This window comes from Buteo buteo, chromosome 1, assembly GCF_964188355.1.
Source record: "Buteo buteo chromosome 1, bButBut1.hap1.1, whole genome shotgun sequence".
In the NCBI taxonomy this organism is placed as follows: domain Eukaryota; kingdom Metazoa; phylum Chordata; class Aves; order Accipitriformes; family Accipitridae; genus Buteo; species Buteo buteo.
Genome location: NC_134171.1, coordinates 30,915,963 through 30,938,958, shown reverse-complemented (window position 1 = coordinate 30,938,958; position 22,996 = coordinate 30,915,963). Strand labels below are relative to the sequence as shown.

The following is a 22,996-nucleotide window of genomic DNA, read 5'->3' as shown; positions in this document are numbered from 1 at the left end:
TCCAAAGCATAACACTGTACAAGCAACTAGAAAGAAAATTAACTCTATCCCAGCCAAAACCAGGACAGAAGGTATTCTAAAACATACTTAATTTTTTTCCCCTCTTTTAGTGTTAGTTCTTTCAGATAGAATAGCTAAAATGTATTACACCAGTAAGTTTCCTCCCCTCCCTCGGAACGAAGCCACTTGCAAACACTGGGATGAATGAGGACACCTTTGAAGGCCTGAGTTACAAAGGGCTAAAGCCAACGTTTCTTCCTCCGCTGCTGCCAGGCTCGGCCACGTGCTGGTACCCAGCACAAGAGGCACATCGTGCTTCTGCTGCTTCGTGCAGCAACTCACGGCTATCCTCAGGCAGGCAAGGGCCTGTGCAACTACTTACTGCATTTGGTGGAACAACTGTCATTTTTGATCTGTTGTTTCTAGTCCAGGAGAAGTCTTTCCTTTGGTGCTTAGGTCCAGAGACATCCTGTCTACCAGAGTGAGTTGAAACCCAAAACAGGTTGCACAAGAACTCTGGAAATTTCCAAATAATACTAATTTCTGGGACCACATGACTAGCTAATGTTTGGTCCTATCAAAAGAAGAAAAATGCAAACAGCTTTTGAATGAAAAATGACTGAAGGGGAAAATACAAAAATGTTTTCATCTCATAAATGAGTTTGAATTGTTTTGCTATTTTAACTCAGAAAAGGAAATGCCAAAAACAGCATTTGGGAGGTTGCTATTGCCCTTTTAAAATTTTCTTTCAATGTACTGAATAGGCTGGAGGCATGAGGAATGTCTTTCACTCCTTTCATCCCCAGCCCACCAGGCAGCTAGACCCAGGTCTGCTGCCCTGCTCAGCAGCCCTCCTCCCACCTTGAGCAGGCAAGTCAAATGTCACTTGTTATTTCAGTCACCAAACCTGAGTGCTCAGATGTGCCACTAAGCCAACTTCTTTTCTGATGACCACACCAAAACCCCCCACAACGACATATTAAGAGCAAGGCCCCCTGCCTGGTAATGATATTTAGACCAGCCAAAAGCAAGTGCAGTGTAATTCACAGAAGTGCAGCCAACCACTGGTGCTGATACTTCTCAAAATGTACATATTTGGGGGAAGACAAAAATTATTTTGCACTTTCTGCAGCTAGAGAAAATACTGGGGTAACTTGCACTACACACTGATGTGTATTGATCTATAGGGGAAGCTACACACTGCGCCTTCCCGCTTGGGGACCTGATGGTTGGATAGCGTTAAACATGCTACGTGAACCCCTCATCGCTGCTGCTGACATTGCTTATTGAGGAGTGCAGTCTCGAAGCCCAACAGGCCCTGTAGGGTCAGCTGGTTTCTACTGCCTGTCACAACTTAGCTAAAATGATTTCCAGGCCACAGACAGAAAAATCAAGTCACTAGAGCTATTGCTGCTAGTAAATAACCTCTGCTGCCTGGTTGGCAGCTGACAGATAATAGTTATTACCAAAAAGAGTGACTGATAATCAATTTATGAAATATGGACAATCTTTCAGAAAACATAGCCTTAGAGCAATTTTTGGACATAAACTTATTAGTTACGGAGTAATCTTTTAAGAAATTAGTGCTCAGGAAACATGGCAATTGAAGGTCATCTGTAACCATTATTCATAGTTACAGAAGTTTCTGGAAACCACAAGAACTGCAGAGTGGGTTTTCATATTTTTGTTATAGCTTCAGTTCGGGGGCTAAAAGGTCTATGCAACTGCTCCTTGTCTTCTGTTGAGACTCAGACCTCCCCACAGGACAAGTAGGAAGTTTCCTAATCCACATACAGGAAGAGGGAAACATTTCACTCTCTCGGTTTCAGCCTACAACACAGTAGAATTAAGGATGCTATTGTCCAATCTCTTCAGCGATCGCTGTGAACATTTCGGCCCGGGGTATGACTGGTCGTTCCCTGGTGATGTGGCCAGGCACATCGTGTCTCCATTTACAGACAACTTCCCCAAAGACCCATACAGCAACAGATGTGAAGGAGAACCAGAAACAAAAAAATCTGGTGGTGGTGACGCATACAATACAGGTCACTAACTCTATGTATACTGTTGTGTTTCCATGATCTATCTTCTTCTCTCTCACAGAGCCTACAAGTATTTTCTTCTCTAGCTAGTAAAGAGAATGGAGGAAGAATCATTCTATAGCATTCAGTACAAGGGTGGGATTTTTCTTTTCTACTTCTGGCCAAGTGAATGCTACAGCTGAGATTCTCCAAAGTGCCACAACTGATTGCAGAATCACAGAATGGTTGAGGTTGGAAGGGACCTCTGGAGGTCAACTGGTCCAAGCCCCCTGCTCAAGCAGGGCCACCTAGAGCTGGTTCCCGGGACTGTCTCCAGATGGCTTTTGAATATCTCTAAGGATGGAGACTCCACAACCTCACTGGGCAACCTGTGCCAGTGCTCGGACACCCTCACAGTAAAAAAAATAAAATAATTTTCTGATGTTCAGATGGAACCTCCTGTGTTTCAATTTGTGCCCATTGGCTCTGGTCCTGTCACTGGGCACCACTGAAAAGAACCTGGCTCTGTCCTCTTTGCACCCTCCCTTCAGATATTTGAGTCCATGATGGTCCATGGTCCCGAGGCTCCATGCTGGTATCATGGTGCTGGTTTCTCTTTATATCTGGGTACAATAATGCTTTGAAGGACAGCTAAAATACATATTAAATGCCTTCCTGATGTGCTTTTCCATGTAAGCTGTTGTTTAGAACTGGCACAAGAAAATAATTCAGGGGGAAATGGTCCGTATGACCATGAACAGGAACGGAGGCGGTAATCCCTGCAGGCCTTGTAAGAAGAAGATAGGAGAAAGCTCTGCTTTTTTCAGAAAGCAGAGATGCTGTATTCTAGGTTGCTTCAGAAGGGGAAACATTTCAGGAAAATAAAATCAGTGATGTGCTAACTGAATAAATATATAAAATAGCTCCTTTGGCTATGCTAAATGTGAATCCACGAATTATTTGTACCAGTTCAGATACTGGAATGCCTCAGTATGAAGTCTACTTTGCTTGAATGGGGGGGTGGACAAGACAAGAGAAAAAATGGTCCAAAATCAGCCACAAACTCAGTATCTTCTGAAGCATTATTATAAAAAGGGTAACAGTGCTAATTGTGGCAAAACTTGCACCTCCTGGCTCCTGACAAAATTAGTTTTTAATTTCCTTAATTAGTTTTAACAAACAGAGCCAAGACCTGGATGGAAGCAAAAAAAGAAAAAAAAAAGGAAGCTGTTTTAAAAAGGAAACTCTGAAGGAGGGGAGCTCTTCAGGGATGTCTGTTGACAGAACAGAAATGCTTAAGGACCAAAACAGTCACCGTTTGTCTCTCACATGAGTCAGTAGGGGGTTTTGGTAGGATAATTCTAGAAACTTTTGCTTATATGCTCTGTACCTACTATCAAACCATGCACCAACCATGCTGATGCAAAGCCTTATGCAGCAGAGGAAAACATGTTAGCAAGTGAGTCACAGATTTCAAACCTGGAGTAATTAAAGCAGAGGGTCTCCCACTAAGATGAGGGGTACCTGCTCAGCAAGGGAAGCATTACGTTTTCTCTTTATGACCTCGCCAACCAAAGCAGCGCTAGGTATCTCACGCTGCCTCCCCTGCAGTGCTGCATTCAGCCAGCCCAGCACAAGCCTTAGTGCCAGCATGCAGGAGGGGACATACCCTCAATAACACCGAGATATTTTTGTTCAATTTTAAATACTATTCATGACATACATACTGCATCAAGAGTCTACAGGATGAATCTTCTAGTTGCAGTTTTTTCCAGAATGAAGCTGCATCCAAGTTTCCAAGTATTTGTCCCGTCTATTTACAGGTAAAGAACTTTCATAACAAATAAACATTAAGGTTTTCTGGCATATATTTGCAAAAATGTTTCAGAATGCCAAACTTGACCTCTGTGTGGCCAGACACTGAGATTTTGCTTCAACCCAAGAATTTATTAAGACTTACATGAAAATATTCATCTTAACATAGTACACGTCAGTAGCATTTGAATACATATTTACAGATTTATTTGAACTTTTCTGAACTGCAATTCTACAACCGAGCAACATATCCATAAGTGTTTCATAAACTTTCAAACACTTACATATTTATACATATAGTTTTTGCATATATATATATATAAAAAAATATTTTTGAGACTCAAGGACTGAGAATAGTCAAAAGGACATTATTGCTACATTTCCATATTTACAAAAACAATGCATAAACCTATTCAAAACACCAAGCCATTGCAAAATAAGTTTCAAAAATCCCCAAATTATAAAAATATAAATTTCAAGAACGAAAAAACCCAAACCTCTTTCAGCTAAGTGTCCGTAAAGTACCGAGACATCTATAATTATAACAACTAGTTTGTCTACAGTTGCTCTGAAAGCCAACACGTTACATAAGAGCTTTTATAGCATTAAACTGAAAATGCTCAACAACAAGTATGCATAAGAGTGCCTCCAAACAACTGGCTAACTTTGGAAAGGTGCAACAGCCTAAGTAAGTTCAGTGCAAATGGTTAATTTTTTACTTAACTCTGAAAGACAGATTCCTGTAACATTAAACCAAATGCACAGTCATAGAAGGAGCGTGGTATTCAACATAACTCAAAATATACTACCAGTGTGTGTATTTACAATTACCTTGCATTTGGGCAGTTAGTTACACATTTAAATTGCATGTAAACTCAACCAAAATCCTGGTATAGTATAAGTTACAGAGTGCTTAAGTGCATTGTAAATAAATAGGTACTCAACTAGTACTCTGCCTCTGACAAATGCTTCTCTCAATGCCTTTACTAATTTCTAGGGGACAGAAACAAAGGAAGAAAAGAACTAGCAGTGTTTCCTATGGGAACGGGTTAGAAGATACTTGAGCACAACCCTAGGCTCAACAGATACTGACCCCAAAGCCTCACGTCTGTCAAACAAGACCAAAGGGATTCTTTCTTTCATCCCATTTTTAAATTCAGCACTTCCCAGTTAGGCTCTTCTTCATTATGATCTCTGGACTACTACAGAAAGATGAAAAGACTCAGGGTGGGGGGAAAGTAACCCTTTCCAGTTAGCACTATCCAAGCCTGCCTGTGGGAAAGATTCACCTGGGTAGGAGAAGATAAAGAAAGGGCCCCCAGGAGAGAATTTTTTGCCTCTGCTCTTGCCTAGATAAGATGACTCGTTAAACGGCCTCTCCTCCAGGCACACAGTTTACTGGAAGCAGCCCTCCTCCCCTATTTTGACTAACTTGGCAGGGCCCACCTATCTTTGGTGAACACTTTTGGACATAACTATTAGCAAAACAAGCATCGAAGCCCTCGGGTTCCCAAGGCGGTGGGGGGGGTGGGGGTGGGAGCAGTTCAGGCTCCATGGTGGGGTGAGACCCAGCGATGGGCAGCTCCGTCCCTGGCGGGCAAGGGCCAGTGGGAAGTAGTGCATACACCCACAGAAACCTTGCGACCCGTCTGCAAGGCTGACAGCGTGGGTGGGAAATAAAGATGAAGATTCACACTCTTCTTCCCTCCTCTGGTTCAAACCCCAGGGCTCCCGGGAGGGTTTGCTGCTGTGCAGACCAACTTTGGAAAGGTCTCAGTCCCTTCACCTCTCTCGCCCAGGTACATCCAGCACCCTCGCTGGCCTCCAACCTATGATACCTACCTGGGAGAGCTTCTCAGGCTTGGCTGGACATGGAAAGGGGTTTGCAAAGCCATTAGCTTCATATTTGTTTATTTCTTAAATTCAGCAAAACAAGATTAACCAGAAAATGACTGTACGCCTTCCAGGCACAGATCCATAGAAGGATCACTGCAGATTTGGTTTGATCTGCAGTCATCTTGTTCCACACCCTGGCTCAGGATTTCTTTTGTTGGTTGTTTTTTTTTTTCTTCAGATCTGGCTCTCTACTGCAAATACACACAATATAGCAAAATATATACAGCTTCAGTTAACATTGCAATGATGCCTGTAACCGTGCTCAGCAGATTAAGTTTATGTGTAACAGTGTGTGGTGAAGGACAGTATTACAACAACGTTTCAGCTACACAGTGGTAGTAGTGAGTAAAAGTAAGAGAAATTATTGAAGTCGTCCGTCTCTCACCCCCTGCACAATACAAACAGCTAATACATCTGGCCTCCCCTTCTTCCAGATGCCACTCAAACATCTTCGCGTACCAGGAGAGGCTGAGTAGATGAAGCACTGCTACCCACCGAGTTAATCCTCACCGAGTGATCTGGAGCATTTCCTTGGCTGGAAGGTGGAGTTGAGAAGTTTGCATAAACCTGAAGAAGCCAAAGACCAGTGTCAATACTCTGCAGACCACTCCCTTCGCGCATACTTGGAGAACCCTCCTTTCATAGCCTTTTCCCACTGTGTACTACACACCGCCGTGGAAGGGTTCCAGCTCAGGTGTTTCTTTGCAAATGTAAGGAGAGTTTCAAAAGGTCTTGAGCTTAACTGCTCTTTTAAAGAATCAAGAACCTCAATCACAGTTATTAACACCACAGCTTCCAACTGCATACCAAATTTCAACTGAGCTTGAAAAAATGCAGATCAGGTTATTACTAAACTCCCCCAGAAACCTCACTAATACTTCCTTCACATTCTTGCTTTTGTTTTAGTAATTCCTCCACCTGCCAAAAACATGCTACAGGATGCAATCGAACACCAGCAGCTTTCAGTTTCCTCTTTTCTAAAATTGTCAGGAAGCCATGTACTCTGTGCCCAAACAAGGCATCCAGAAGGTAAATGGAAGCTTTGTTTTTAAACCAGGTTTTAAACTTACTTTTTTAAACCCCAGTAACACACAATGTTATTGTGAGAGAAAACCCAAGTTTCTGATGTGCCTCCAATTTTTCTTTGGACTGTTTTGTCCAGTTACCCTCTCAGAAAAAGCTTTTGCTAGGGAATGGTCGAAAGAGCAGTGAATACAGTTTGTCACAACATACGTACAAGCTTATATAGAGCTACGGGAAGCAAGTGAGAAGAGGCAGAAGAGCACCGAAAGCTCAACCTCTTCATCCAGAAAGCTTTTCTAATAAAAGCTAAATATACTTCACTTCTGAGATGTTTCCCAGATTAATAAAATCTTTCATAGTTTAATATAAGATGAATTTACGCAGTACCATTGCATTTTGTAACATCAGAATTATAGTGTCAGGTTGAGTAAGAAACATCAATCATGCAAAGAATCTTCTCCAGCTGGTGTGTTTTGGGTATGGGCTTAGACAGCTACTGTCTAATGGCACAACCAAGAAGTGAGAGGCCCAGACATCATTCCTACCACCCAAACTGATAGGGCAAAGCTACATAAATAATACTGGAAAAATGATGAGGCACCCAGGCTCTTTGCTCCTCACAGCTCTAGTCTAATGTCTTGCTTGAAACAGCATGGACTCCAAAAAACTGATGATCTGTAACTTACCCGAGGGGCATTATCTGAAAGCTGCTGTTCTATCAGCTGTACTATTTGTTTAAATGTGGGTCTCTGTAAAGGATCAGCATCCCAGCAACTCTTCATTATGTCATACCTGCAAAGATACTGAAGTTAAGTACCGCTCACGAGGAAATCCTTAAAGCTCTTATCTTGCCTCCATTATTATTTGAAAGAAAAGTGTGACCCAGTTCCACAGTTCACCTTCTTTAAATGACTTTTAAGAATGGAAATAGTACTGCTAAGACCTGTGCTTGTGACAACAAAGGACTCAGTACTAATATGAGTCTCTGGACATAGTTTTCTTTGACAGCTTGCTAAGTGCCAACCCCTTCACAAAACAGTGAATTAGGGATGGCTCATAACGAAGATCAGTAGCCAGTCCTCTTGCTGTCAGGAAGTACAGCACAAATGCAGATGCTGTACAGTCTGGTGATACATCTCACTGACTGCTCTATCTGAATTAAAAATGTTTAATTATGTTCTGTGATCCATCAATAATTTATTGATATGGAGCAGATGCCATGACAAAGTGATCAGATGGTACAAGGCATGAGTGTATTTCATTGCTTGTAACAACACAGGCATGTATTCTGAGTATATAGTTAGAGTATATGAATTATTTAAAACATAAAGAACTTAAAAAAAAGACAATGGGGCAGTGCAATAAGCCCTATTGCAAGAATGGAAGCTTCCCTTCCTTTGCATCATTGCTGGTGTTTGGTGATTAGAGGTGCTAGTTGCTCACTTACATTTCAGGCGGTGCACACTCAGGGCTGAACATCCTGTATCCCTCCTTGATCATTTTATAGAACTTGGAGTCCACGGGCATCCCTGGATATGGGCTGCTACCTGTTGAAAGAGCATGCGAGCAACATGATTTCTGCATCTGCAGTAAAACCAAGATGAAACAGAAATCCTCTGAAGTACAGATCTTGAAGGAGCTTACCTAAAGAAAAGAGCTCCCAAAGCAGTATCCCGTAAGACCAGACATCACTCTCAAAGGTGTAGACGCAATTGAAAATACTTTCAGGTGCCATCCACTTCACAGGAAGACGAGCCTTTCCAGGGAAAAGGGAATAAATTAAGACAATGGACATAAGGCACACAAAATTTACAAGATAAAATTAACCTTTTCTACTTCTTATGTGCTTTAAATATTTGTTAAAACAAGAAATAGAAGTATCCAACCAAAAATGGAAATCTCAGCATTTTAGAGTCTCCAAGTGCTGCATGGTTACTGATCCATCTTTCTGTGGGTTTACCAAACTTGTGCAGTGCCTTGCACTCTGATTTTCTGTATACTGTGTGATTCCTTCTGTCTTGTTTATAAGGGATGGCAGGAAGTCAGAGCAAAATAATGTATATGACCATGGCATGGTTCCTTACATAAACACGCAAGTCTACTTCCGTGGACTTGCTACCATAGGCACACAGACGAGATTCACATAGTCAAGATGGTTCAATGCTTTAATCAACAGTTAAGACATCTGCTTTAGCTTCTCAGTGTACCAGAAAAAAAAAAGAAAATTCACAGGAAAGAAATACATATTGACATACATATTTTGGGCGGGAGTGTTGATCTGCTCGAGGGTAGGAAGGCTCTACAGAGGGATCTGGACAGGCTGGATTGATGGGCTGAGGGCAATTGTACGAGGTTCAATGAGGCCAAGTGCTGGGTCCTGCACTTCGGTCACGGCAACCCCATGTAGCGCTACAGGCTTGGGGAAGAGTGGCTGGAAAGCTGCCCGGTGGAAAAAGACCTGGGGGTGTTGGTCAACAGCCGGCTGAATACGAGCCAGCAGTGTGCCCAGGTGGCCAAGAAGGCCAACGGCATCCTGGCCTGTATCAGAAATAGTGTGGCCAGCAGGAGCAGGGAGGTGGTTGTTCCCCTGTACTGGGCACTGGTGAGGCCGCACCTCGAGTCCTGTGTTCAGTTTTGGGCCCCTCACTGCAGGAAAGACACGGAGGCGCTGGAGCGTGTCCAGAGAAGGGCAACGGAGCTGGTGAGGGGCCTGGAGCACAAGTCTTATGAGGAGCAGCTGAGGGAGCTGGGGCTGTTTAGTCTGGAGAAGAGGAGGCTGAGGGGAGACCTTATCGCTCTCTACAACTACCTGAAAGGAGGTGGTAGCAAGGTGGGTGTCAGTCTCTTCTCCCAAGTAACAAGTGATAGGACAGGAGGAAACAGCCTGAGGTTGTGCCAGGGGAGGTTTAGATTGGATATTAGGAAAAATTTCTTCACCAAAAGGGTTGTCAAGCACTGGAACAGATTGCCCAGGTGTCGTGGTTAAACCCCAGCCAGCAACGAAGCACCATGCAGCCACTCACTCACTTCCCCCCCACCCAGTGGGATGGGGGAGAAAATCGGGAAAAGAAGTAAAACTCGCAGGTTGAAATAAGAATGGTTTAATAGAACAGAAAATAAGAAAATAATAATGATAATGATAACACTAATAAAATGAAAATAGTGATAAAAGTATTAGAATATACCAATGATGCACAATGCAATTGCTCACCACCCGCCGACTGACGCTCAGTTAGTCCCTGAGCGACGATCCCCCCTGCCCCCACTCCCCCAGTTTATATACTAGATGTGACGTCCCATGGTATGGAATACCCCTTTGGCCAGTTTGGGTCAGCTGTCCAGGCTGTGTCCCCTCCTGACTTCTTGTACCCCTCCAGTCTTCTTGCTGGCTGGGCACAAGAAGCTGAAAAATCCTTGACTTAGTCTAAACATGACTTAGCAACGACTGAAAACATCAGTGTGTTATCAACATTTTTCTCATACCTAACTGAAAAACATAGCACTATACCAGCTACTAGGAAGATAATCACCTCTATCCCAGATGAAACCAGGACACCAGGGAAGTGGTTGAGTCACCATCCCTGGAGGTATTTAAAAGACATGTAGATGTGGTGCTTAGGCACATGGTTTAGCAGTGGACTTGGCAGTGTTAGGTTAATGGTTGGACTTGATGATATTAAAGGTCTTTTCCAACCTAAACAATTCTATGACTATGATTTTTCATAAGTTTGTGTGGGGACAGACATCCCTTCGGAATGCTAACTGGAGCAGAGGAAAGGGCTTCTGTCCTAAGCATTTGTCCTGCTGTGGGGGAAAGCAGGCCTCTTCCTTTTAAGTGGTCTTGGAGTGATGTGGCCAAAGATATATTTCATCCATACTATAGAAAAGACCCTCGATGTCTTCTAAGGAAAGGAGACCCAACAGAAAAGGAGGTAAATGGAAAGAAAAAGAAATGAGGTGGAGGAAAGGCAGCATTTGCCATGGGCTGGCTCACCAGAGAGGCAACCAGAGTTGTTTATTTCCTGAACCACACAGACAGCACTCTTCTTGGCCAAGCCCCCAGGTGCTGTCAGCAGCACTGCCTCCCAGCAGCGTCCATGGCTAGTGATGCCCCAGCGCTCCTGATCTGCTTTAAGATCAGGCCAGATGCAACTAAACGCCTCCTGCAGCCACTGCTTCCTCTCTCCCCAGGCAGCTGCAACCTATCCTCCTCTGACCCTTTCAGGCTACATAAAATCCTATTCTCAGGCAAATCAGGAAACTTAAAGGGTAGCCTAGACAAGTAAAACTTAATTACTTATTGCCCACTTCCCTCCTAAGCTGCTGGTCTGCACTTCCCACTCCCAGGAGCCTTGAATGATCAAGCAGCTCCTGACCTGACCTTGAGCCTGAAAGCAGCTTTCTTACACTAAATGGCATTCAGTATCTTGCCAGGACAGCCATTCCTGAATTGTTTCAGCTCCTATTGTTCCCTAACCTCAACTTCTAGGCACCCAGTGGCTGGTACCAACATTGTCTTTGAAGACAACCAATAAACCCATCTCTCCTGTAGCCTAAAATAGGGATGCTGTAGGTACCTGGGACACCAGAGGCTGCTGGGTGACAGCAGAGCAGCAGAGATATCTCAGATACCTGAGATGCCATGGACTGACCGAGGTTAACTGAGTGTGGCAAACCACTTTGGTGAGAAATGATCAGGTGTGGGATTTTCTCTCTTAGCCAAGTTTGCCCAAAGCCAGGATGGGCAAGCTTCAGTTCATGTGTTGTCAAGTCCCTAACTAACAACCAGCTCCTGACCATGGAGCACTCAGCTGGGCTGGGGAGGAGGGCTGCCTTGTTCAACGTGATCTTCTCTCCTTTGAAAAATGGTGCAAGTGAAAGCATGTGTACTCTGAAGGCAGTGGCTTGCTGCACGTTACTGACACAGATTTAAAACACTAATCCAGGCAGCGCAAATCAGTTTGAGGTGCAAAATACCTATACTTCGTGGCACACTTCTCCAGCTTAACCACAGACAAGCTCGATTTTCTTTTGTAGTAGGGCTCCTTTTACTGTACTAGCACTTTAAAGGGGACTTCGAGTGCTGCCAAGGTAATCTGCATCACTTCAAAGTGTCTTTGTACCCCTCCAGAGGTCTAGTAGGTACTAGTGTGATTTAGTAGGTACTAGTGTGATTGATACTCTTCTACATGGGAGGTTTTAAACTCTTCTCGTCAAAATATAGTGTCTTGTTCCAACCCTGTTACAGGGTTTGAACTATAGCTGCAAGTTAAGGCTGTACTTGTTACATACACAAGGTTAAAATCTGTATATGGAATCAGAGAAAACCAGGGCTTTTTTGCCTCCCACTATGCCCCAATCAATAAATTTATACTTCAGGATCCAGTTTCCACTGTCTGAGTGATGCTTTATAGCAAAGAACAGGATGCAAACCCCTGATTATGTAGATATTTTTAAAATAAACTATTTCAGTAATGGACAAATATAGCAATGCCCAGAGAAAAAGTTTCAAAATAATTATACTTAGGATAGGGCTACCAGAATATTCCAATGGCAAAACTTGCAACTACTCAGAGAGCTGTAACTTTTAGTACGTTCAGATACAACAGAAAGACTGGGAGTTACATTGGTGCAGCAAAAACATCTCTTCCACTACAACATACATTCAGATGCCAGCACATTTTTTCCAGTGTAACAACATGTATATACCAAGGATTTTTATCAGCACACACATTTACATCAGGAATCGCTCCTCCTAATGTTCTTGACCAGCACGCATATATATCAGAATTGGGAAACCTAGCTTTCTGCCTAACTAAGAAAAACTTTTCTTTCCAAGTCAAGACAACAGGAATTCCCCTAACTTAAAACAGGTGGATAAAATATCATATATACTTACGTTTCCTTTGACCACATAATTTGAGTCATTCCTTATATCTCTTGCCAGGCCAAAGTCACAGATTTTTGTTATTCGACCATGAGTGAGAAGAATATTTCTTGCGGCCAGATCCCTATGAATGCACTAAATAACAAACAGACAAACAAAGCTATTTTATAATATCTTGAACAGGCTGTTGCTTGGTTACATGTTTACTTAGCTATATAACTTACTGCATTATGCATTTTATGGCAAGCTGAAAGTCATAATGAAGCCACGTGTTGATAAGCTTACTCAGATGATTAAACATTCTGGTGTAGTGTCTTTGCTATCATGACATTGATCCACACAGTTAAGCTTGACTATGCATTTATTTTAGAAAAGACCACTTGTAGTCACGTTGAATTTTCTAGTGTTTCACGTTTGCAGCTAAAGTTTAATGTACTTTTTCTCTGACTTTTTATCAAAAAATCACTGGCTTGTTTCCTAACACAGGACACGTAAGAAGAAAATGTGGTTTGCTTCTAAAATAATTCCAACCTTTTATGAAGTAGCTATTGTGTTTGAGGGGAACGTGTTGAAAAGCTGAAAATAGGGAAAATTATGGTAACAACAACAAAAGCACAGAAGTCAGGAAACTGAATCCTATTTCAAAAATACTCCTCTGGAAGACTTGAATTATTAAGTGCCTAGGAGAGTTTTATAAGTAGGCCTAAGTATTTGAAGATCGTGGAAATTTTCACGTGCCAGTATCTTTCAATGAATAGTCGAGCATTTAGTGACCTAGCTAGCTTATACTGCTGTTTTCACTTCAGAAGTGTGTATGTCTTTGTAATTGCAGCTCCAGAAGTGTGCCCGAGATTCCCAGCGGTTGCATTTTCTTTGTATGCAACTGTGGAGCCCATGTGCATTTGTTAGAGAATGGAGTTAGTTCTCTAACAAAATGATCTCTTTTTCCATCTGGAAAGGAGAGCATTAAGGTCCCACTTTACTGATGGTATATAGTATGCAGGCCACAGCTTTCCAAAAAATAGCTGAAGACAGTTCAATTTTATCTTCATTTTTTTTCCTTGAAATACAAAACTTTATGAGTTCCCTTCAAAAAATGACTTAAAATATCAAGAATTATGCAAATCAAACTCAGGAAATGATAACTGCAAGTTGCATAAGCAACTTAATCTCTGTCCCTTTTGCATGCTTACACGAGGAACTATTTTTAATGACAATTACTGTCTCAGAGGACTCTCCTTCACCTCCCAATCCAACACATTCTTCACTTTGCGTATGAAAATTACTGTACTGAAGCAGTAAAGTGAAGGAATGGCCAAGCATTCAGCATGTGTCTGCCTTGTTCCTCCAGAATCAGTGCAGTTTGCATTGAATAAAGACTTTGTCCTTTGGAGGAAGTCCTGTCTTGTGATTAAAGCACCGTGTGCTTAATAAGGGAATTATCCCCCCAGGACAGGCTCCTATCCTGACTCCTACACAGAGGCGCTTTTATGCTTCTGAGCCTTGATACACAAGTTGCAGGAGAGCAGCTGGGTACTCTGCACTGCTGGTCTGTGTGGACCCTCCCTCCCCGAGGGTATGAGGCAATGTGAAGCATCTTATCCATCAGCCCACACTACTTTGCATTTACTAGTTGGACTGAAAAGCATGTATGTATGCAATGACCAAAGAGGACCAAGCACAGTAATATGTTAGTGCAGTGCAACTTAACTCTGTGACAAAGCCGTTAATTCTGCACTGCCAAAGCGATACTGCACGTTACTTCCCAATCTCAGAGTGAGGTGGTGTTACGTTCGTTATTGCCTTTGGTACTCAATGCCACTGTGTCTGTTTTTATCAATGGAAAGGCTATAAAGAAAACAGTCAGTGGGAACAATACATAGTGAATCCTGGGGCTACTCTATAGGAAAATAAGAAGAAATAAAAAGTATGTGTGCTAAGCACTGGATGTCCTCAATAGTGAAGGATGCAGGAGCCTGGTGAAAACCATTACAATCTGTAATATAATGTGTTTGCCTGTCAGGCCTGTTTTAAAGCTGTTGATAGATGAAAAAATAAACTAAGGGCTTTGGAAGGAGGAACAGTGGGGAAAAAAACAAGTGCAAGTTTTAACGTGGACTTCCTTTGGAGCAGAATTAGAGCCACATTTCCCAATACTAACACAGGATCCCGGGAGCATTAAGCCACACTGCTAAGAAAAAAGCACACGATGTGATAGCTCCCATGTTTAAGGCAGTATTCTGCATGAGAGAAGTCGCAAGTGCAGCGTTGTTTAAAACTCATGCAAATAGATAGATTTGCAGCAGTCTTCATACTGTTCTTTAGTTTGTAAACTCTCCAGCAGTGCCACAGAGAATATATCCTAAACTCTTGAGATTTAATTGTTTGTGAAGGTGTCCACATGTTGGGTTTCCAGTTCTTTCCTGAATTCCACTTAATTCCTATACACCAGGGAAGACTGAAGAAATAACTCCTTGGGGTTTCTATGGGTTTTACTGCCTCCAAAGCCATCAGGAGTTCTGACGAAACCACCTGTGTGCTCCAGGAAACAAAGGAATGGCTGGAGATCAAACCCGTAAGAGCCACCACCCAAGCTAGGCAGGGTTCAACTGCACTTGCCGTCTCCCAACATATGACATTATTAATCAGTGCAGCCTCAGGGTGCAGCAAACATACTTCGCTGCAATTCCTCTCCTCTGTCTCTTCTCTTGACCTCTCTATGACTAGTTTCTGTTCATGAGCAAGGCCACTGATTCTACTAGCCTGAACTGTGGATATGCAATAGCACTGCTTCACACTGACTACTGTGCACCCTATATTCTGTTTTATGGGATATAAAACGCCACTTTTGGCCAGTGAGCACAGTACAGAACTCCAACAGTAGCCAAAGCTTCAGGTACAAGAAGGAGCATACAAGTTTGCAGTGCTTGTTGAAAAGAACACAGAAAGAACATGTGGATCACATTAAAACACTGAAAGTGATGCTAAAGGAAATCAGAAATCTACCGATTCTGTCCAGCTCTGAAAAATTCTTAACTTACATTTTTGGAGGCAAGGAAGCTCATGCCCTTTGCCACCTGGTAAGAAAAGCTTAGTAGATCTTCAACATCTAGAGCAAGTTCATCATCTTCTGACATAGAAAGGGTAACATCCTGATCAGTATAGGATCCTGCACAATACAAACAACAACAGCCTTTGAGTGGAGCAAGTGTAATCATTTAGAAAGAGAGCTATCTTAACATTAAACAAAACAGTGATCTGATTAAGTACCAGACTAGAGTCATGTAAATAGCCATCACCAAAAAGCAAAAAATAATCCTGATACTCCATTTAAGTGTGGAGAAATACAAGACACTGTAATTTAGCATATTGTTATTTCTCAAGCCTTCCCATATCTAGTAATGAGTTTTAATTGTCCCCATCCATGAGACAAAAGTGTGATAAAATTGAAAAAATCCATGAAGCCACTCTCCCTGCACTCCCACCAGCAAACAGAATTCCTTGTCACTGTACTCACCAGACTTCACTGGTCGTTTTTTATCAGCTTTTGGTGGGACTGCATACGACACTCCTGGTTTCATGTCCATGTACTCATTGGCAACATCACTGTAGAAGCAGCAGATGAAATGAAACATAGTTTAATGAAAAAGATCTCAAAAGCCATCCAAACAAAAAGCCAAGGTTACACCAACCTCCTGAATATAACGCTTTACAAATGATCAGTAGATTGGAAACTCATGGGTGTGTAAAAAAGATGAGGAAAGGCCTGTGCAGAAAGAGAGGTTTGTCAGTACAGCTGACGATACGTCTCAAAGTTTGGAGTTTGGCTCAGGTGAGCAAACAAAACCATTCATACATATACTGTTTATACAGACTTCACTCTCTATAAATTAACATCCAGATGTCTCACAGGATCTGCTAGTGCTTCCTTCTTCTGCTTAGGCCAACTTCTACCAGAATATTTCAGCAACTCAAGTGGCAATTGAAATGCAGAAGACAAATGGTAACAAATGTTAAATTCAGAGATTCCCAAGTTCCACAGGGGATTTGTATGTATTTCGAAGAATCAGCCAAGGCTTGGGACAGGCATCTGCTACATTTTTTAAGGTTAAGTTTTCTTATTGCTATATATAATTCAGATGTACAGATTTTCATACTATATGGTTTATAAATATACAGTTAGGCACCTTTAGAAATGATGGATATACTCTGGCATTTTTCATGTCATTGCCATTAGAACTCATATACATAGCCCCTCCTTAACCCGAAATATCTGTTTAGCTTATGAACAATAAATACAGCCACACAGCTAACATGGAAAGGAGTAATGAGATCACCAACAGCTTTAGTCACCACCAGAAACACATCTGACGCATTGTCCTGGTTTCAGCTAGGACAGGGTTAATTGTCTTCCTAGTAGCTGGTATAGTGTTATGTTTTGGGTTCAGTATAAGAAAAATGTTGATAACACTGATGTTTTGAGTTGTTGCTAAGTAATGTTTAGACTTAGTCAAGGATTTTTCAGCTTCTCATGCCCAGCCAGCGAGAAAGCTGGAGGGGCACAAGAAGATGGGAGAGGACACAGCCAGGACAGCTGACCCAAACTGGCCAAAGGGGTATTCCATACCATGGGACGTCATGTCTAGTATATAAATTGGAGAGAGTTGGCTGGGGGGTTGGATCTCTGCTCAGGAACTAACTGGACATCAGTCAGCGAGTGGCGAGCAATTGTGCATCACTTGTTTTGTATATTCCAATTCTTTTATTATTATTACTGTCATTCTATTATTACTATTATTATAATTATTATTTTCTTCTTTTCTGTCCTATTAAACTGACTTTGTTTCAACCCATGAGGCTTTGTTGGGGTTTTTTCCCTGATTCTCTCTCCCATCCCACTGGGTGGGGGGAAAGTGAGGGAGCAGCTGCAGGGTGCTTAGTTGATGGCGGGGGTTTAACCATGACACACATTTAGCAGCTGCAACTTTACACTAAATACCACTATGAGAATTTGGTAAATACTCCATCATTAATACCTCAATTCACAAAATGTGCTCAAACAGTGAGATTCCTTCACTGAAAAGAGGGCACACCTCCGATAGCAAATCATAGCTTTGTGTTCATCACCTCAGTGGTCCCAACCTCTCTGGGGCGTCACTAGCTATCCGTATATTACCACGGCACAAACAGTTTCACCAGTACTATGTCCTGCTGGGACATAGGACTTTACCACCTCCTAAGGGCCTGCCTGGTTCTTTTGTGTCTGCTAACACAAAGTAATGGGCCCACTGGGGCAATAAACAGACTACTAATAAAAATGGGCAGGTATTGTAACAGGTCCTACGTTTTGGTAAGCTATGTCTCCCTCACTTTGCAAAGGGAAGGAGCGAGCAGGAAATCTGCTTGGAAACGTACTTGGAAAGAGCTCTGGGCTGGTATCTAAAACAGAGCGGTTAAAAATATACAGATGAAGTAACTGAAAAAAACCTAAGTGCAAGAGCAATCTCAGAATCGTGACATGGGTCGTGTCATCACAAAATTTAGCGAGCTATCGGTGGCAGCTTGCCTGTGATATTGTAAGGTGCTGGACTGATTTTGTAAGAAGTCATTTCTGAAGGCAGGAACTTAGAGGAGCTCAGAGTATTAACACCCCAACACTGGGGGAATTGTCATTCAAGCTGCTAAATGAGCACTGCCAATGTTTAACAGGAACGATAAACACAAATACGTACAAAGATTGGAGCCAAGGAGTTGCATGAAATAACTACAGGAAATTTGATAAAGAAGTAAAACAGAGAGTGTATACAATCAATTGCACTCTGTTAGAATAAACCACCCACTGTACAAATCGTCTCTTTAATTAAATTGTTTCCTTGCACAGCAAAGAATCTTCAAAGCCTGCTGCATGAAAGGTTTCTCCACATCGCTTATCCCTAATAAACTTCGATATCTCCTCCTTCCTGATCTTCTAAAAACACAAGTACATTTCAGCAGGTCATACTTACGCCGCAGGCTCTGCCTGATGCAAAAGGTTCTCGTAAACTGCTGTTTCTGCATGTTCTTCATGTTTTGGACAAATAAATGAATCTCGTTTCCGTCTCAGAAAATTTAAAAGATCACCATAGCAGCAATATTCTGTAATCACCAGAGTGGGACCTGTAGTTGTATGTGAGGTTTAGAAAGCAGGTGAGTATTGTTTTTAAAGCAGAAAACCTTACATAAAGACAGCACTCAGCCAAGCACACAGGCTGGGCTATTAAAAATCATACTGCCTATCACTGTCTAGACTTGAAAAGTTATAGAAAAGTAACCCAGCATCTTCCCTTTCACAGATCAGCAACTATGGTCCAGCTAAAGCTGTGTCACTCCCAATTAATTTTCCCCGCCTCAACAGCATTGCATTGTACAAAAATTAAACAAATAAGTCTTTTTCTCTTTCTTCACGTGATAATGTTTCTGGCCAGACACTTCTGTTTGATTTTGCTCACTTCCTGAAGGAAGTTATTTGTTCCAAACGTTAGAGTAATTCAAGCTTCAAACATTAATCCTTTTGATTCACTTCTGTTTACAGTAGAGCTTCACACTCCTTCAGTAATGTTTTGGAAATGATGTAGAGTGTTATATTCTGCAGTATAATAGGAAAAATCATTCAAACAGAACAGCCTGCTGTGACAGAAAACTACATTGCACAAGGTCTTTAGAATATTAAAATGAAATCGGAAAGGAGAATCAAGTCATCTCCAGCACGGATGTTTATAGATCAAATATATGTTTTCTGAGTGAATGACTCCAGCTATGGCCCTTGAATATGTAATTGCACTGCGTGTTATTTCATCTGTAAGGTTATTCTGTACCACCGTTTCCTAACCTCACTAGTTTATTTCCATTTTTCTGCAGTTAAAAATTATAGCTTTTGTAATAGCAAAAGCAGTGTTTGTGGTGGGATTTTCTTACAGATGCCACATTTTTTCCGCTGTGACACAGTCATGCATTCAGGCCAGTAAGTCTACTTTGTTGACTGCTTAAACAAAACTGTTTCATCCTATTTTTAAATCATTAAATGTGAAAGCCAGCAATGTTTTGCCTCTGTCTAAAACTATGAATTTTTACAAGCTCCTTTTCTTTGAAAAATGAAGCAAAAACTTAAAGAGCAAATATTTGTGTAAGAAGCAACACCATCTTTCATATTAAAATGCACATAAATTAAAAATACAGGTCTGTATCTTTCTGCATTGACGCTTCAGCTGTTTTGTAGCTTTTACTATGTATGAACACAAACTTATTAAGTTAATATTAAATGTGAAACACTTGGGTTGTGCAATAGTTTATTTGGAAAATCCTTTTTCTCAACTTTCTGCTGCTTAGAATTTGTAACTTCAGTGGTGCCTTACCAGATACATTAACAGTTTAAACAGAAGGCTGGAAGACTATACAAGACAGGCCTGTTGACTTCACCTTGGATACCAACAAGGAGCCAGTTCATGTATCTTTTCTCATTCGTGATAAAGTGTGGTTGAGGAAAAAACTCATTTTTTGTCATCTCTCAAGAAGAAAGTGCACAATGGCTCACATGAAAGAGAACGACAGCAACCTTCCTGTTTAGCTGCAGCTACAGGGGTCTCCTTACTGCTTTTAGGATAAGCCTAAAATCTAGTTTCAGTAATTCACAGGTGATATTCATGATGATCTGCAACCAGCATAAGCAAGAAATGTATTTAAGATTTCTATTTTTAGTAGCACTGGATACTTCTTCACAAGGTTCCTCCTTCTGGCAATACAAAAGGAACAGAAATAATCAATAATCTATTGATAACCCCACCTCCAATAGTGCAAGCTCCAAGCAGATTCACGATATTAATGTGGTTTCCAAGGTAACTCAGCACTTTAAGCTCTGACATCAAGGCTTCTCTTTCTGTTAAATGGGCACTTGCTGCAAGGCAAAGCACAATGTTCAGTACGTAACACACCGACCAGAAGGAAGTAAGAAAAAATTGTACAGTATATTAGAGCAACTTACTTTTCAACATCTTTACTGCTACTGTCATAGCAGCATCAGATTTAAACAGACCATAAGCAGTTGCTTCAACAACTTTTCCAAAAGCTCCAGCACCAAGGGTTTTACCTAGTAAAGCAAAACAATATAGTCTGTAGCGACTTGGAGCACATCTTCCTGAAGAGTTCAACATTTTATTTTATGATATCAAGGAAGCTATTGTAGATATGCCTGCTTGCTTTTTGTCCCAAGGTAAGTATGAGCAATTATCACTATTTGCATTATTGCACAACATGTTTTTGACAAAACGCTGCTGTGTTTGACCAAAGTCTCATCTGAGACCTGAAGGTTTCACCTTGCAGATGAAGTTAAATAAATCTAAACTAACCAAAACTCAACCGGTTTCTAGGAAATTCCCATTTGTGATCATAAGGAAGTTGTGTCGGGTCTATGTAAACATAGTTGTTTCCATTTATTTCTTCAACAACTTTCCATTGAACTTCATATTTGGGTTTCTGGAAAAGAAAGGGAATGGCTGTCACTACCGAAGCCTCCACAGGCAGCTCACAGGCTTTCCTAACTCAGGCAAAGGGGCTTCTGATTTTACCTGCAAATGTATGTACACGAGGATCATGACTATGATGCACAACAGTCCTGCAGCGACTCCAAACGCAATTAGTAAAGGGGTGAAAAGGGTATGGGTACGGATTTGTTCTGGAAAGAAACAAAGAAAATTCTGCTTAAATACTGAACAAGCAAAACTATCTTAAAAAGATGTAGGTGAAAACCTTTCCTTGGTTCTTCCTTGTGAAACACGGTTTGGGGTTTTGACTTTCCCAGATGTGCTCCAGGTACATGAGAATGGCTTTCCTCAATGAGCTGTGGGGGACAGAGCTGGCACAGAAACCATCCAGTTTGTTGCCTTGGGAGTCTCAGTTTCATCAATTCTGGAGGCGTGACGCCAAGATCAATTAATGCAAGGGGTTTGCATGATCTCAGTCAAGTTAGGTTAAAGAAAGAAGCCTTTTTCTGAAGTCCTAACTTCTTTTCTCCCCTGCCTCCCCCCAAGTATGATCTCTACAGCACAGTCTTTACAAGTAGAGGTTATGCTGAGTAGCAAAGGAATACCATTCCAGTAAAACCCATCTGCCCCAAATCTGGCTTATTTGTTTATATGTTATATCTGGGTGTAACAGAGAAAAAAGCAGCAGCAGAACATTTGATTTTGCAAAGAAGGGCACAGATTTACAAACACATTTTGAGGCATCTATGTTCTAGTGCTTTTTTTCCCCCCACAAACCCACAAATACTGCTATAAACTCGTAAGCCCTTTTACAGTATGTTGTTGTTACTTCTTTTACAATAGCAGGGCCCTAAGGCTCTAGGCAAGTTTGGGACTGCGCATTTCCTGAGACATTGTAAAAAAATAAAAAAAAATGCAGTCTTTCCTTGAAAAAAAAAGTGATGGCCTAAATAGTCAAAACAGACAACAGCAGGAAAAGAAAAGGGAGGGAGAGAGGGAAAGCCAGTGTAATGCTGTAGGTGGTTTTGCCCCTGTGCTGCACAGACAGAAAAAAACTAGCTACCTGCTGCACTGCAGATCTGGAGCTGTAAAAAGACCATACCACAGTATTCAGTGAAAAATTGAAGCAATGCTTTGACAGGCAGAACATGTAGCGCAATACATTATACAGTACCGTAAACTTTCTTATGGCAAAGGTAAACCACTTAAAGTCCTCTTACAGAAAGAGCTGAACGGCACCCACATTTTATGGTCTCATTCACTCCAGCCGTTACCTTTAATAGCAAAGTTGAAGAAAGCAGAGCTCCTGTCCCCATTGCTGGAGGCCTCGCAGCACACGGTGCCAGTGCTCCTCAACATGCTGGCGTTAATGGTGCTTTCAACCAGGATTCGTTCAAATGACGGCACTGATGAATTTGCGTAACTGATTTTGACATCCATGGGGGATATTGTCGGTGAATCAAAACACCTGGGAGAAACAATACTGACAATTACCTGCCATGGATTGCTACCTGGAATGAATGACAGGTCCTGCTGATGAGGCAGATAGTCACTGCCAGACCATCAGATAACTAAATAACACCGCTCTACAAAGGGGTTCAGCTGAAGATCTTATCCTCGAAAATTAGCCTGCTCACGATGTCTCACTGTCTTCTGTGTAGTGGGTGAAATGAATACATACACCGAGCCTGACCCAGCTGGACACGATGAGGTCTTTGCGTTTGCTTTTGGCTAGAGATACCCATGGGCCTCTCAGTCCACTACGGGTTTTGTACCATTCAACCCGCATCTCCAACTTCAGCTTTGAGCAGTTGTGGTCTATTACCTGCTCTTGAAAA

General features: G+C 41.8%; 1 protein-coding gene across 1 annotated transcript in view; it reads right to left on the bottom strand.

The window, feature by feature from the left end:
* Window positions 1-3,935: 3,935 nt before the first annotated feature.
* The window catches only part of KIT (KIT proto-oncogene, receptor tyrosine kinase), a 59,301-nt gene continuing 40,240 nt past the window's right edge, over window positions 3,936-22,996 (bottom strand). Inside the window, exons 9-21 of the mRNA XM_075025999.1 lie at window positions 22,433-22,626; window positions 21,243-21,349; window positions 21,024-21,150; window positions 20,660-20,764; window positions 20,462-20,572; window positions 18,648-18,798; window positions 16,160-16,248; window positions 15,684-15,811; window positions 12,655-12,777; window positions 8,400-8,511; window positions 8,203-8,302; window positions 7,442-7,547; window positions 3,936-6,299 (exon numbers count right to left, since the gene is read on the bottom strand). Of these exons, the coding sequence (XP_074882100.1) occupies window positions 6,174-6,299; window positions 7,442-7,547; window positions 8,203-8,302; window positions 8,400-8,511; window positions 12,655-12,777; window positions 15,684-15,811; window positions 16,160-16,248; window positions 18,648-18,798; window positions 20,462-20,572; window positions 20,660-20,764; window positions 21,024-21,150; window positions 21,243-21,349; window positions 22,433-22,626 (1,579 nt within the window). The 3' untranslated portion in view covers window positions 3,936-6,173. The remainder of the gene's footprint in view (window positions 6,300-7,441; window positions 7,548-8,202; window positions 8,303-8,399; window positions 8,512-12,654; window positions 12,778-15,683; window positions 15,812-16,159; window positions 16,249-18,647; window positions 18,799-20,461; window positions 20,573-20,659; window positions 20,765-21,023; window positions 21,151-21,242; window positions 21,350-22,432; window positions 22,627-22,996) is intronic.